The sequence below is a fragment of the Anopheles ziemanni genome, chromosome 3 (genome assembly GCF_943734765.1).
Source record: "Anopheles ziemanni chromosome 3, idAnoZiCoDA_A2_x.2, whole genome shotgun sequence".
NCBI classification, from domain to species: Eukaryota; Metazoa; Arthropoda; class Insecta; order Diptera; family Culicidae; genus Anopheles; species Anopheles ziemanni.
In genome coordinates, this window is record NC_080706.1 from 55,729,469 (window position 1) to 55,743,705 (window position 14,237).

The 14,237-nt window shown below is 43.3% G+C and overlaps 1 protein-coding gene across 1 annotated transcript; it reads right to left on the bottom strand.

Moving 5' to 3' along the window:
* Positions 1–208: 208 nt before the first annotated feature.
* On the bottom strand, positions 209–6,912 carry LOC131288557 (uncharacterized). The gene is made up of 8 exons (XM_058317700.1): positions 6,701–6,912; positions 6,087–6,562; positions 5,851–6,007; positions 2,732–5,776; positions 1,494–1,670; positions 1,319–1,336; positions 1,034–1,067; positions 209–959 (listed from the first exon to the last, which is right to left on the bottom strand). Exons 1-8 carry the CDS (start codon positions 6,811–6,813, stop codon positions 951–953), a joined length of 4,029 nt encoding a protein of 1,342 aa, XP_058173683.1. The 5' UTR covers positions 6,814–6,912; the 3' UTR covers positions 209–950.
* Between the last annotated feature and the right edge of the window lie 7,325 nt (positions 6,913–14,237).

Genomic DNA, 14,237 nt, shown 5'->3' on the forward strand with positions numbered 1-14,237 from the left:
ATTATATGCATTGATTAGTACAGTGTAATGAGTATTGTTTCATTATCATTATCCTTTAAGCTATTCTGAAGCCGACTCGGTGAGCAGCAAATCAGGAAATTATACGCCGCTAATGATTCTTTTGCGTTGTCACCGTTACTGACCTTTCGGAAGCAATTTTGCAAAGGAAAAAGAAACGCTTCTTTAGTGAAGTGAATAAACCCCTACAGTTTGCTACCCAGAGGAGGCGCCGTACATTCAAACTGCTGACTATATCACACCTTAGCGGGTTTAGCGGAAATATCTTATCCAAGCAAGCAATGCAAAGGTTTACATGTTATGCAAGCGGAGGCACTCAACTTAAAACGAAGCATGTACGACAGCGATTATATTCGTGTATAACCATGCCTCCGTAACGCTCCGACAGCACAATATGGTTTCCCGTTCCATGCTGCACAGGAGACTACACCACTTTTACCTTCCCATATCTACACACACGCTGCGCTGTGCAAGTCACTCACATTATCGGTCGGAATTTCGCGCTGACGTTACGGGTACATGATATGATTTGAAGTATGATAACAAGTGACTGTTATGGATTCGTACACTAGTGCAACATTTTGCACATTCGAGCATACACGTTCTTATAATGCCCAGGATGCATTATTTGCCTACTCTCTATTGTAGGTAGGCATAGCCGACAATAAAATATCTAAGGTTGTAGTATTCGCACTCATTGTAGAAAATAGAAACCATCTGGCTTCATCCACCGACGGGAGGGTTTCGCAATAAATAAGATTTATGAGGCGCGGATCAACTTGCTTCACACGTTGCTGTACGATAAATATCGTACAACGTAAGGCTAGGCTAGTATACACTCCCATCCCGACTAAAATCTGCTAGAGTTGCAATTATTTGCCTAGATTGCTTCCACTTCGCATTTTAATGCCGCCCTTTGTTTTACCGTTGTGTTATGTGGCCTGAAATGAAAGACACATGGTTGATAACAAAGGATTGCAGGAGATTGTTTCATCAGGATGTGGAGTTTACTTACCGGTATTCTTTTGATTCGGCTCCCAAGCGGAATGCTGTTTTGATGTAGAGTTCACGTCGGTTTCAAATAAAAATAAAGTTGAATAGAGTTGAGTTACATATAGACCGAAATTGGTTCAGTAGAGAGAAGATTAGAAAATCAAAACAGGCGAATATGACGGGGATGGTGGTGGTCAGTGAACATAAGAGAAAGGGAAGAAGAGAAAGGGAAAAAAGAAACGAAAACAGCCGGTTAGGTATATTAAACTATTGATTACATCGTTACACCGTAAGAAATTCTCTTCACCGTGTGCGAGTTGCGGGGCTGAGGACAAACATAGAGAGAATACCAATGTAAGCGCATTGAAGCAAGCAGTCGTCTTGTTTTAGAAGGACAAAGCAACGAATGATGAGGTCGATGCCAAACCATTTTCAACTTCCCACGACCCCAGGGAGTGGGGTGATCGATGGCGCAAGCTTACCGAGAGGGAACCGAGGACACCTTCTTGGGAGTTGTGTTGCTGAACGTTTTATTGGGTGTGCGGGGTGCAGGCGTTGGTGGTGTGGTAGCTGGAGAAGGTGCTGCAGCGTATTTTCTTGGCGGTACAATACGACTGGGCGATTTAAGTGTTTTGCTTACTACCGGATCGGAGTTGGTTCTGTAAAAAAAGAAATTTAAAATACAATGAAATGGGACTGATCTACTAAAATTTGGAAAAAGATAAGAAAAGTATTAAAATAAAAAACTAGTTCCAGTACTTAGGCGGAATACAGATGATGTTAATGATTGTTTTGTGATTTAAAAAAAATTAAGAAACCAAAAAAATAAAATGCGTGATTGAACAATGCATTCGCTAACATATGACTAACTCCACGGATCTCAACGACAAAAGGTCGTTCAGAATGATGCAAATGTTATTGAACTGGGTTTGGGGCGTAGGCATGTAATTTTATTCGAGCGAGATTTATTGCTACTACTGCGAAGAAATAAAAAAACATCTATTAACCCTTTCATGGTTATGCCCAAGTCTCACTCGGGCAAGCGGATTGAATTTTTCGTACGTTTTGTTCCCACCTTCTATGTTTATATATTTATTAGACACTAATCGATTCAATTTAACCAAATTGTTATTGCTGATTACAATCACAAATAGCACATATGGTTGAACAAAACTACTTGCACCGTTGCTTGCAAACAGATCAGAACAGATTTAGTCAATAAAATTCCAATTTTGTAGGGAAAATATAATTTTTTCTTATGTTTCAGACCAAAAGCTACACAAAAATGTAAAAAAAAGATGATAATTTTTAGCGTCATTTTCTCGACTTGGAAGGACTGTGAAGGGGTTAAAGAACCGGGGTGCCGGGTAACGCCGGCTAGAAATTCGACCCTTGAGCGCCAAGTCGCTCCTTCGACAGCGAATTCCAACCGAGACCGGACCCTCCCCTTTACGACTGACTGAGGACTGACTATTCACGTGCGCAAAGGGAAAAAGTTTAGTAAGGATGAAAGATGTAATGGTTGGAGAAAATAATGAGGATAAAGGGATTAACACTATCACACTTTTAATATCCCGATAGTAAAAGTTGAAATCAGAATGTTTATCGAATAATCGTTGTGATAAATGCACACATAAGTTGAATATTGTAATAGTCGAGATGAAGTCTATTTACACCACTTTTGATGAAAATATCAATATTATTGGAGCCATATACTAACCTTGTTGTAGGGTAGCTTACAGGGCGCGGAATCCGAGATTTGGAAGCACTGTTACCACCAGTTGGGGTATTGCCACCGCTGCGAATCTCCTTCCGCTGACTCTCGCAAGCAGCCCGAGTGCTCGCTTCCTGGCTTAAAAGTTCCCACTGTATCTGTAACCGCTTGAACCGGTTCGTCTGTATCTTGTCCTGCTTCTCCCTTTCCGTTGTGCCGGAGGACGGCGATCCGGCCGACGACGGCGTTCGTTGGGCGAGGGGCGGTTTCTTATCCGCAATCGCACCGGTCGGTGTGGGTCCCTGCTGTTGTTTCATCACCGTTACCGACATGTTCGGCGAGTTTGGTGGCGTGGAAAACTTGATCTCCGTAGGTCGCAGCAAGCCGGTGGCGGAAGCCGGTTGCCGAACAGGCGTCGTGTTCGTTCCGGCAGGAATGGAAGGCGACGATTGCTGCTGCTGTTGGATTTGTTGTTGCTGCTGGGTGAAGGTAACGTTACGACGCTGTGACAGTGCGCGACTAACCTCGTTTCTAAGCCTCGTCCGATCGTACGGTGGCTCGACGGATTCAACCGTCTCGGTCGACTCGAGGATGTGTGCAATTTCGGCATAATGCTTCAGTTCCGACTTCGGTACGTGCGAGAGGAACTGTTCGGCACGGGCCCTAGCTTCCGAGTCTTCGTCCGCCAAATGGCCTGCGGTTGTTGCCGCTAGTTCTCTTTCGCTCATTTCCACCAGCTTATTGAGTTTGTGGTAATGGTCCGCTGATGGTAGCTTGGGAGTGTTGGCCAACCTGGGATGAGGTGTCATGTTGGGGGAGTTGTGGAGTTTGTGGTCGACGGGGTGCATCAATTCTTCCTGCGCTTCCTGCTCCTCGGCATCTTCGTAGAAATTGTACGAATGGTGCTCTTGTAGCGATCGACGTTTCTCCCGCGCACCCTGCGGATAGTGTGGCAATTGCTGCTCTTCGAACATACTGCTGCGTTTGGCCTTCATGTTGACCTGGTTGCTGTTGTGGTTGTTGTTGTTGTTGGAAGCCCCACGCGCCGAACCCGCCGGACGTCGGAGAATGCTCTTGGGTACCCCTCCGACTCCAGCCCGGCCCGATGGGGGCCTCTCGCAGGATGCCAACACCTCAGCCGGACTATCGTACTGGTAAACGTACAGATTGTTGGTGAACGTGTTACTACTATTCGATGGGCCCAAGATCCCATCCATCTCTGAGTCGGTCGTAAGGATCGTAGACGATCCCCGGTATCCGGAGCTTGGTGCCGCACTGGAGCTGCCCCCCGAGCTCGAGCTGTTGGTGCAAGTTTGCGTATTCTGGTGAAGCAGGTTCATACAATCACAGTTAACGCCACGTGGCACACCCCGGCGCAACGGAGGGGTCATGCAAAACATAGGCTGTTTTTCGGTCGAGATGCTCAGCTCGCTCACTTCGGGAATATGGCGCAATAGTTTGCGATAGTCTGTCGGCAGCAGGGTTAGGAGCGATTTCCAGTCCATAACGTGCTTATACTCGCGCTGCCGAATCGTCTCGATGTCGTTCATTGATACCGGCCGGGCCTTTTTCAGCGGCCGAGCAGTGCCTTTCATCGTTTCCTTAAACGAGAGCGGTGAAATGACGACCTCATTCTGCGCCTTCAAGAAGCCCAAATCCGGAAGCACATAGTTAGGGTACACCACAAACACCGGTGCCTTTTGCTTGTCGCCGAGCTCGTTCAACCGGTCGAGGAATGAGGGCGGGATAACGCGCACCTTCTCCCTACCGCCGGCTCCAGCGCCCACTGCCGAGGGTGTTCCTATCAGCGACGTCTGCATCGATTTTGTGATCATATCGATCGGGATCCTTGTCTTCGAACTGGCGCTGCCGCCGCTAGCCGCGTTCGCGGTAGTGTTATTGTTTCCACTGTGATTGAATATCTGGGTTAGGTTCTCCGACGTGCGACTCGTATCGCTGTTGGTGTCTTTGAAGCTATTGTTGTTGTTTACATTATGATTATTATTGTTAATACTGCTACTGCTGTTCAGCGGGCTGGCCGTCCCGGTACTGCTGCTCCCATTGTGGTTGTGCAGCAATCCATGAACAGCCGGATTCTTCATCCTCTGATTCCCCCTGCCACCACCACCTATATTCATGTTGTAGCCCTTGTACTGTCGTCTTGGGGAGCAGTGCACTTGTCGGTTGAAATCGTTCAACTTCATCTGTCCCGTCACGCCAACACCTCCGTGGGCCTTTCCTGGTGACGCAGGAGGACCTCCGCCTTCGAATTCCTCCTCTTCCTCTTCGTCATCGCCATGGCTCCCGTTGTTGTTATTGTTATTTATTTGTGCATCCAAACTGTCCAGCTGGAACTCTTCGTCGTCGCAACCGTGTCTCACGCCGGCGGCGCCACCCATGGTGGAAGAGCATTTGCCCGAGTCTTGCATACTTTTCTTCCTGCAGCGTAACGGCGGTGCAATACCGGCCACCCCAGTAGCAACACCCAGATGGTGGCTTTGGTGATCTCCCGAGGCACCACTGTTGGTGCTATCACTGGGCCAACAGCCGGACGATACGTCCATGCAGGTATCGGTCGAGCTGCTCTTTTGTTTAATAAACAGCTTTACCAAATTAAACGATGGTTGCTGTTGCGATTGGGGCTGCTGTTGCGGCTGTTGCTGCTGCTGTTGCTGCTGCTGCTGCTGTTGCTGGCGTTCGTTGGCAAGATGTTGGTTACGGTCGCATTGGCCATCGTCATGTCGACCATCGCCCAGTGACCCTTCGTTACCGTTGGTGCTGCTTTCGTTCTCCGAATCCGTCGGAAGTGTGTACATCGGCAATAATGTACGCATTTCCATCGGACGATCGAATGATTCGGCCGAATTGTGGCTGGCAGCCGGTGCCTGGGACACATTGAGCGGATGCTGTCCGATTGGAGGATGATGCGGCGGTTGGTTTGCGTTTGTTTGGTTCGACTGCAGGTTCGGCATGCTGAGACTCTTGCGCACGAAGCAGGTCCGAGCATGCCGTGATATATGACTAATTAGCGGATTCATTACGATCGGCGTCCTAAAGAACGGAGAACGAGGGAACGAGGTTTAGCACACCTGTAGAGAATTATGGATGTTGCCACACAATTTTACCTCTGCACAGGAGCGTTTCGCTTCAGTTTGCTCCAGGTCGTATAGCCGACCTCCGATCGGGATAAGGAATCTTGCTGTTGTTTGATGAAGGGGCTACGATTTTGTATATTGTTAAGCAAATTCATACGCTTGTACTTTCCATAGTTCTCCGGTCCATCTGTGATTTAAAAAAAACTTCGAATGAGTACTTTGTGGGGTCTTAGGCTCAAGGGTAATAAATACAACAGATTATTTACCATAATAACTTTCATCTGAATACAGTACACTCTGCTCGAACGCGATCGTATAGTTGTCCTTGTTTGCCTGGCACGTCAGTATTATGTCCTCTTCGTCCGGATATCCTTCCATATCCAGCGAATCGACGCTGATGTGCGACTCCTTCACCGGCGAAAACAGGAGCTCCGATTTGCAGATGGAATTGTCCATCATGTCGGCCGCTATCAGGCCTGCCGCCGTAGCACCGGTGACCGCCGAGAAGATGCGATTGTTGTTGCGCGTCTTGCGCTCCGGGTCCGACTTCAGCTGAGACGGAATGGCCGTCAGCAGTGAGTGGATATCTTCGGTGCGGAAGTTCTCCATATCGATCTCGGCCAGATTGGCGTCGATGTCCTTCGCCATCTTCTCGTAGAACGACAGCTCGCCGATTCCATTATACGATGCGGACAGCACCGACAGGATGCTTTGGTGAGTGGCCATTCCGTCGCGATAACTTCTACAAAGGAAAAGAGTAAACCATGACGATATCAAACAAAGGATAACGAGATGGATGCATCGTGCACATCCTTCATTTATCGTTTTTTCAGCTTAAAAAAGAAAACTTAAGTATCCTTCGTTCGTGCCTGGCACTCACCCAAAGTCCGTAAACCATTGGTAATCACTGAAGTCATGCGAGGACGCCACCGAGCAACCCAACGGTGGCATGTAGATGTTGCAGTTATTATCTGAACCGGGACTTGTAGCCATTTTGTGTGGTGATGTGTTTCCTTTTATATTTACAATTGATTTAACGCGAACGCTGTTACACGACTATCCGACTGGTGCTTAAGATGGTAACACCATTCGGTTATCGGCATCTGAGGGTTTTGAGCCTGTAGGTTGTTTTTTTTATCGAGCTCTCGTGCACGCTGAAAAAGATGAGAAACAAGAATAAAATAAAATACGTTTCTTACGAGCCAATGAGCTTCTTCTTTGAAACATTGCGTATCGCCATTATCCGCTGAAATAGTAAGCCATTGAGCAGGCTACGTAATCCTTCCGAACCATAGCCAAACATTGAAGATGGTTTATCCGTCTCTTCTTTGTTCCAAAAGGTTTGCAAATAACTGAGCAGAACTCCAAATGAAAGTAACAGATGGAAAGCCGTTGCTACTGACGTTTTTGCTCAATTGAAAAGTATGGAATAAAGCATTTTATTCATTCAATTAAAGCAATTTTTATGACCGTAAACACGTACATTAAGGTTAATAAAATTAAATTAAAAAAGTAAATGCATTCAAACATTGAATAATTTAAAAAGTATTCAAATACCCTTATAATAAAAGTAGTATGTTGTAGAGAGCCTAATTTGCTAAAGTATAAAAGAATTATTATTTAACATACATATTATTGTAAACCTCATTTATTTTGAAATTCTTATAAATTTGGTCTTTTGCCAATTTGCAATACTCGAGGACATAGAATTGAAATACTTATGGTCAATGTAAGCGCACATATTGATTACGTATTCTGGTGATAGAACTTGGCGTACTTTACGAAAGTGGCATAATAACAGTAAAATAGTACCGTTGTTGTATGTTACTTCCGTGTTAATTTCTTTCCCTGATGGCCGTAAGCGGTACAGTGTGTAGAACAAACGTATCGGGCCACGCATCAAGAATCAACACTCTCCCTGGATGGTAGACGGATTATAAATTCGATGGTTTAAATTGCAGTTTCAGCGATTGAACTACGTGTATTTCTCTTCTTCCCACGTACGTTTGCCAATGCCAGCGAATGCTGGAACGGCGGGGAACGTTTGGAAACGGCGGTCCAGTTACGAACTACGGAAATGACGGCCTTAACTACTGTCGCTTGCCTCCGACGATGCCATAATTGGTGTTGGTGCGCTGTCCAATCGTGGACATTGCGTCGAGATCTGAAAATTTCAACCTATCCCTGTTGTGAAATGATGCAGCAAGGAAAAACTTTGCAATGCATATCAACGCATTTCTTGTGATTATTACAATGTCCGTCTGTGTTTCTTTTGGGCGATGTGTAAAAATATGGTTTGCCGAAGGTCGATTACCATTGTAAAATTCGTACCCGGAGGGTGACACACAATCGCTACACTTCATTGGTGCCTTGCGCAGCTACACCATTTTGCAAACTTGAACAGAACTTAAAGCCAATTCAATCACGGAATCCATTAATAGAATCGACACTGATATATTCGATGCATCTTTGTAATCACTTAGCGCCAACAAACGAGCGTATAGAAGCTGATAAAACAAGCACAAGATTATCGCTAAACGGGTCCTCTGGTTCCGCGAACGTCTTTGATCAAAATTATCACCTGTCAAAATTCCACAGCAAAAGATTGTATACACACAATGACGAACGCTGTGTGCGTGAGATTATTTAGAGCAGTGCAATGGTATTCGTGTTTTTCTTAAAAACATCATGGATTTATGTTTTCATTACTTGTATTATTTTAATTTATCTTTTATTTAGTTTTATTTTACACACCCGTTCTTGGCAGCAAATCTGAACCCTTTAAAACTAATAATGCATGCGCATTGATTATTGGCAAACGACGGACGAATGGTTCTGTGATGACTCATTGGGGTAGATGGATTCGTGCTTTCCTTTCGTGTCATCGTATTCCCCCCAATTCTCTTCCGATCAGCGTTCTTGAACACCCTCAAAACCTACTTTCCCACAATGGTACCCCCGAAAACGATGCTGTTCGTTTGGTATGTTGATTGCCTTGGAAAATATGCACCAAATTTACCTGCACTTCCCGTGTGACCGACAAAAAGATCGGTGTCGTAATTTGATGCTGCTCATTCCATTTGGTATTTTGGTCTGCTATGCCCCCGTTTGGCCGCGCAAGCTACACTTCACGGACACTACACTCCCCCGCGTCGGAACGATCCGACAAAATATTAGTTGCTTTAAAAACGAGTGATTTCCTCCATGCACTTATTTTGTTATCAAACTTTTGCGACCATTCCTGCTTATTATCGCTTTTATTCACAGCACTACCATTGCTAGTAAATCGGAAAAGAACTTCTTTTCTGTGTTATTTTTGACGTACACACAACTCAATGCGCCGTATACGAACGCGCACAACACCCGATTACGACTTCGTTTGCTACGATTCTGACTGTGACCATATTTTTTTCCATCTAACACTTTCTTTCTTTTCACTCTTTCGCCAGCACCATCATATCATCTCTTCCACTTACTGCACCACATCAAATCCTATGCAAATTAGGCGTGCGACACGTCGATATTAATTGAGTGCGATTATTGAGGAAACCAGCATTGTACGGCCACTAATGTACCAATAATTAACTATTGATAATCAACAAACATCAGCACAATTGATGCAAAACAGATTGGCTCATCTGCTTTATCTATGAACTTTGATTATCGTTTCTGGAACAAATATGGCGACCAGTGCAAAGGCAGTGCAAAATCATCCGAGAGCACATTCACTCTTTCTCGCCCTTTGCTAGACCATCACCATTAACTTTTACACGCCTAGGAAGGCGGAGAGATTCCTCTTTTATTTTACACTTTCATCACTGCTTATATAACGGATAAATGCAACACCTACCGCGAAACGCGACGCAAGTGATTAAACTCCTTAAATTTTCAACCTGCTACAAGGTTGAGTCATATAGACAGATTTAACAGGTAAACATAGCGCCATCTTGGAATTTATAATACAAAAACAAAACAACATTCGTAGCGAACGTTTGAATTCAACTCAATAACAAAAAATAATTGATCCAGGATGAAAAACATGTATTGATCAACTGCTAAGAATCATACGATTACTGTATCGGTAAATCTATTTAATTGCAATTTTAAGGAATACTTTTACCGCTGCATCTACATTTAGCGGGGATTCTAAGCTCAAAATTGGTTCATTTTTGAATTCAGTACCATCAAGGTAAAGAGACTGTGACGATCCAACCTGTAGAAGCAAGAACTGCTTTGCTTCAGTAACCTTGATCTCCATTTTTCGGTTTTGTTTATACTATATCGTAATTCTATGATTGCACGTGTAAAGTGTATGGTAAACACAGGTTTATGGTAGTTTGAAATCAGTGTTTTCAAGCTAGCTTCAGATGCAAAAGAAGGATCGCAATCAAGATTACTGGAACTAGAGGTGAACTATGACAAATCAAAGTCAATGGGAAAGAGGTTGCAGCGTACCATGTAACTCAGGGTCCACACTACAGCGCGACGTCGCCTGACAGAAGCTGAACTCCATATAAAAAAAACCTTGCGCGATGTCGCGCGAATCGCGCTAGATTTTTTTTGCATGGAGTTCAGCGCCTGTCAGGCGACGTCGCGTTACGCGACGGTGCAGTCTGGAAAGCGTGTAACTCGGGGTCCACACTGCAGCGCGACGTCCCGTTTCAAAAGTAGCCCAGTAGCCTAAAATTGTTTATTGAATTTTGAGATAGTAATGCATGATATTTGTTTAGCTATGTATTTTATGCACCCTGAGAGAGTTTGGCGCTTCCACATTTGAAATTCACTGAGAAAACAAACTTAAACAAACAACGACGATATTTTGGCCCGCCGTAGGAAGTATATATTTCCACATCTCCTACTTGTTGAAGAGCAGTTTGTTTACGTTTTGGCTCCTGAAAAAACTTTGGTAAAAATATCAATTAAAACGGAGTTTGATAACTGAATTACATTTGTGAAGGCTAGAAATAAGTAGTACAACGAAAAATCCGATGTTTCGTGGAGAATATTGCTCGTTTTTTTAGCGTTTGTGTTTCGGTTTGTTTATGTTTTTTCCAGCTGTCGGCTTGTTTTCGTTTCGAATTGACATTTGACAAGAGCTAACGCGACGTCGCGCTAGTGTAGAAACAGCGAAAAACGCGACTTCGCGCTAGCTCTTGTCAAATATCAATTCGAAACGTAAACAAACCGACAGCTGTACAAAACGTAAACAAACCGAATCACAAACGCGAACAAAACGAGCAATATTCTCCACGAAACATCGGATTTTTCGTTGTACTGCTTATTTTTAGGCTTCACAAATGTAATTCAGTTATCAAACTCCGTTTTAATTGATATTTTTACCAAAGTTTTCTCGGCTGCTGAAACGTTAACAAACTGCTCTTCAACAAGTAGGAGATGATGTGGAATGTTTGTGTTGTGATAGGACCTGACCCGATGGATAAGCTTTGGGCCACTCACTGATAACTCGCCGTTATCAGCTGATGTGGGTTCCTGCTATCCATCGGGGTCAACGCGCAGCGTCCGTCGATCAGTAGACTTCGGCTGGGGATCGGGAGAGGATCGGGCACGGACGAGCTGCGCGTGGCGTCTGTTTTATGTACCGTTAAGTTTTAGGCCAAGGACCTGCGTTTTTAAAGTGTACGTGATCGTTCTAGTAAATATAGTCTATGGATAATTATGTAATTTACGTGTACTGATAAACATAAAAGTGAAAGAACATAAAAGTTTGTTTAGGTTTGTTTTTTCAGTGAATTTCAAATGTGGAAGCGCTAAACTCACTCAGGGTGCATAAAATACGTAGCTAAACAAATATTATGCATTACTACCTCAAAATTCAATAAACAATTTTAGCCGAGTTTGCGCCCCAATGTGATACATATTTCCACATACTCTCCTACCTCTGTCGCGCTTGGCTTGCGCGATTGTTCTGCCGAAACTGGGCTACTTTTGAAACGGGACGTCGCGCTGCAGTGTGGACCCCGAGTAACGCTCTGGCGTATCTGAGAAACTGAAATATAAAATTTCAAAGTCCTGTTTGTATTGTATTGTTATTTGAGGGTATTATAATTGGGTGCGCGGAAACGATACACTTCTCGACACTGCCCCATACAAAAGGTAAACAGCACTTTGAAAAAAGCGAAAAAATGGCTGGCCGTCTCGACGATCCAAAACGACGCCACCTACGTGTCGAGACGATGAGCGGAAACGAAACGACGCGGCTAGCCATTTTTTCGCTTTTTTCAAAGGTGTTGTTTACCTTTTGTATAGGGCAGTGTCGAGAAGTGTATCGTTTCCGCGCACCCAATTGTAATACCCTCAATTGTCTTTGGTGAAGTTGAAAATTTCCACAAGGGTACAACACAGGGTTGATGAAAATGTTCAAAAGCGTAAATAAACTTTGCGACATGTCATCAAATAATTATGTATAAAATTGTGATCTCAACGGATAAAGTCTTTAGAATCTTAGCGTGAGGAGTGTTTGAAAGTATTTGTATTCCCGAGAAAATATGAACGAACAACCGAGTTAAAAAGACCGATATTAACACTACAGCGGCTACAAGGTCAATTCATTAAAAAAATAATCTAATTATGTAGCGGAAGAAATCATTTATTTGTTGCAGCTGCTGTGAAGCAACAATGAATTAGTTAGCAATATTACAAAAAGCATAAAAAAGGCAATCGAGTCAATAAATGTTTTAAACGGAAACCGTTTACAGTTCCGAAAAATCTTGAAAAATGACGAAAGCATAACGTACTGAAAATCGGTATCTAGTCGTAGTTGGTACATTAAAAAAAAATTGAAACCAACACTTTTGAATACAATTCAAAATCGAAGAAAACCCCTTTCGTTGTTAAAAATCTTTCTAGCTGTTTTTGAGATAACTGTCTCTACATTGGAAAGTCGTTAAAACGGTAAGTAAAGGTTGAGCAAAACTATTTATCTTAGAAGTGTTGTTAAGCTGAATAAATTGTTGTTTTTACTTCGCACAAACCTTAAACACTAGTCTTAGACTAGTTAGATAGTATGTTTAACAAAAAAAAGCATTTACTTTTTCTTAAAATAGGGTGCAGCAGCATTGGAGAGATCGATTCAAAGTCAACACAATAAAGCTACAGCCGCGACCTTGTTCATTTCAAAAATTGAGCTGGTCATGTATCAGAACAAACCATTAGTTTATCTACAAAGGAAGGTATGACGGGGTAGGTTTTCTGAACAAAGGCTAGTAAAGTTTGAAGAAAGCGTTTAGAAAATTATTGCTATGTGCCCCTGTCTTTTTGGGTCGTATTTTCCGGATACGGTTTATTTGCCACAAAGTAATAATTCTTCGTTAACGGTAGGAGTTGAGGTAGAATTTTTCATCACATTTTATTGAAAAATGCCTAAGGACAGAGTTGCCGAGGACAAAAGGACGCGACGTGGTCTAGTTTCTATGGCTGAATTCATGACGTAACAGCTGTTACGTATTAAAATCAAAATCTAGGATATGCAAATACGATTGAATATAAATGAGAGCTGTGGTTAGTGATTGGTTTGATGGGTATAATAATTTATAGTACATAGGGAGGTGAATAGGGAGGTGAATGTGGCTCAAGCAGTTTCCACAAACCATTCGCCTTCAGTTAGAAGTATCTTTTCGTCGGCGTAGGACTGTTCAAGCACAACACTAGAAAATGAACACAGGTGTAATGGAATGCAATTCATTATCGCTTCATGTCTCGGGTAATGCTATGAATTGTGTTGCACGTAAAAAAATCTGTAAGGATGCTAATACTATAAGTTATATGAAATCGAATAATCCATATACGGTGATAAGACGAATGTTTAAACCAGTTTTGCTCAAACGTGATGACAAAGCGATCTGCTTATGTCGGCGTAATTGGAAGTGTTTTGTTTGCTACCCTGATGAGAAAGACCTTCGAAGGCTTATAACAAACGAACGAGGCTCCAAGATGCCGTTAACCCCCGATCGAATACCATTAAGGATTTCTCCGATAACACTTCCTTGGTAAGCATGGTTTTTCCAGTGAAGGGTGTTTTTACCATTTATAAAATGTTATAAAAGGTACACGTAAGATACTACAAAAGTTAAATATAAATTTTTCCTTTCTTATTTACAGCAAACGGAAATGTAGTTTGGACTACGGAATGCAACAAACAGGCCACCAGACTACCCACTCGCAGATTGTAAGAAACCTTTCAATTGAGCACCTTCTAGATCATTTCCATTTGCTTAGGGACGCCAATAACACACCGGACTTAAAAAGGATACCATGCACTACAAGGAGATTATTAAGAAGCTTTGAATCGATTTCTGCTTTGCACACAAAAAACAGGCATCCGTATACCGACAAAGGCTCGGAGCGTAATTCGGAACTTGTGCAAGGGGCACGTCTAGAACGAGTCTACGGTACACGTG

What these genes read in the sequence shown, in the direction of transcription:
- LOC131288557 (XM_058317700.1), bottom strand. Translation starts at nt 6,813, where the DNA reads ATGGCTACAAGTCCCGGTTCAGATAATAACTGCAACATCTACATGCCA. An exon ending in CAATGGTTTACGGACTTTGG is followed by an intron (nt 6,563 to 6,700) that starts GTGAGTGCCAGG and finishes TTTCCTTTGTAG; the next exon opens with AAGTTATCGCGACGGAATGG. An exon ending in TTCAGATGAAAGTTATTATG is followed by an intron (nt 6,008 to 6,086) that starts GTAAATAATCTG and finishes TTTAAATCACAG; the next exon opens with ATGGACCGGAGAACTATGGA.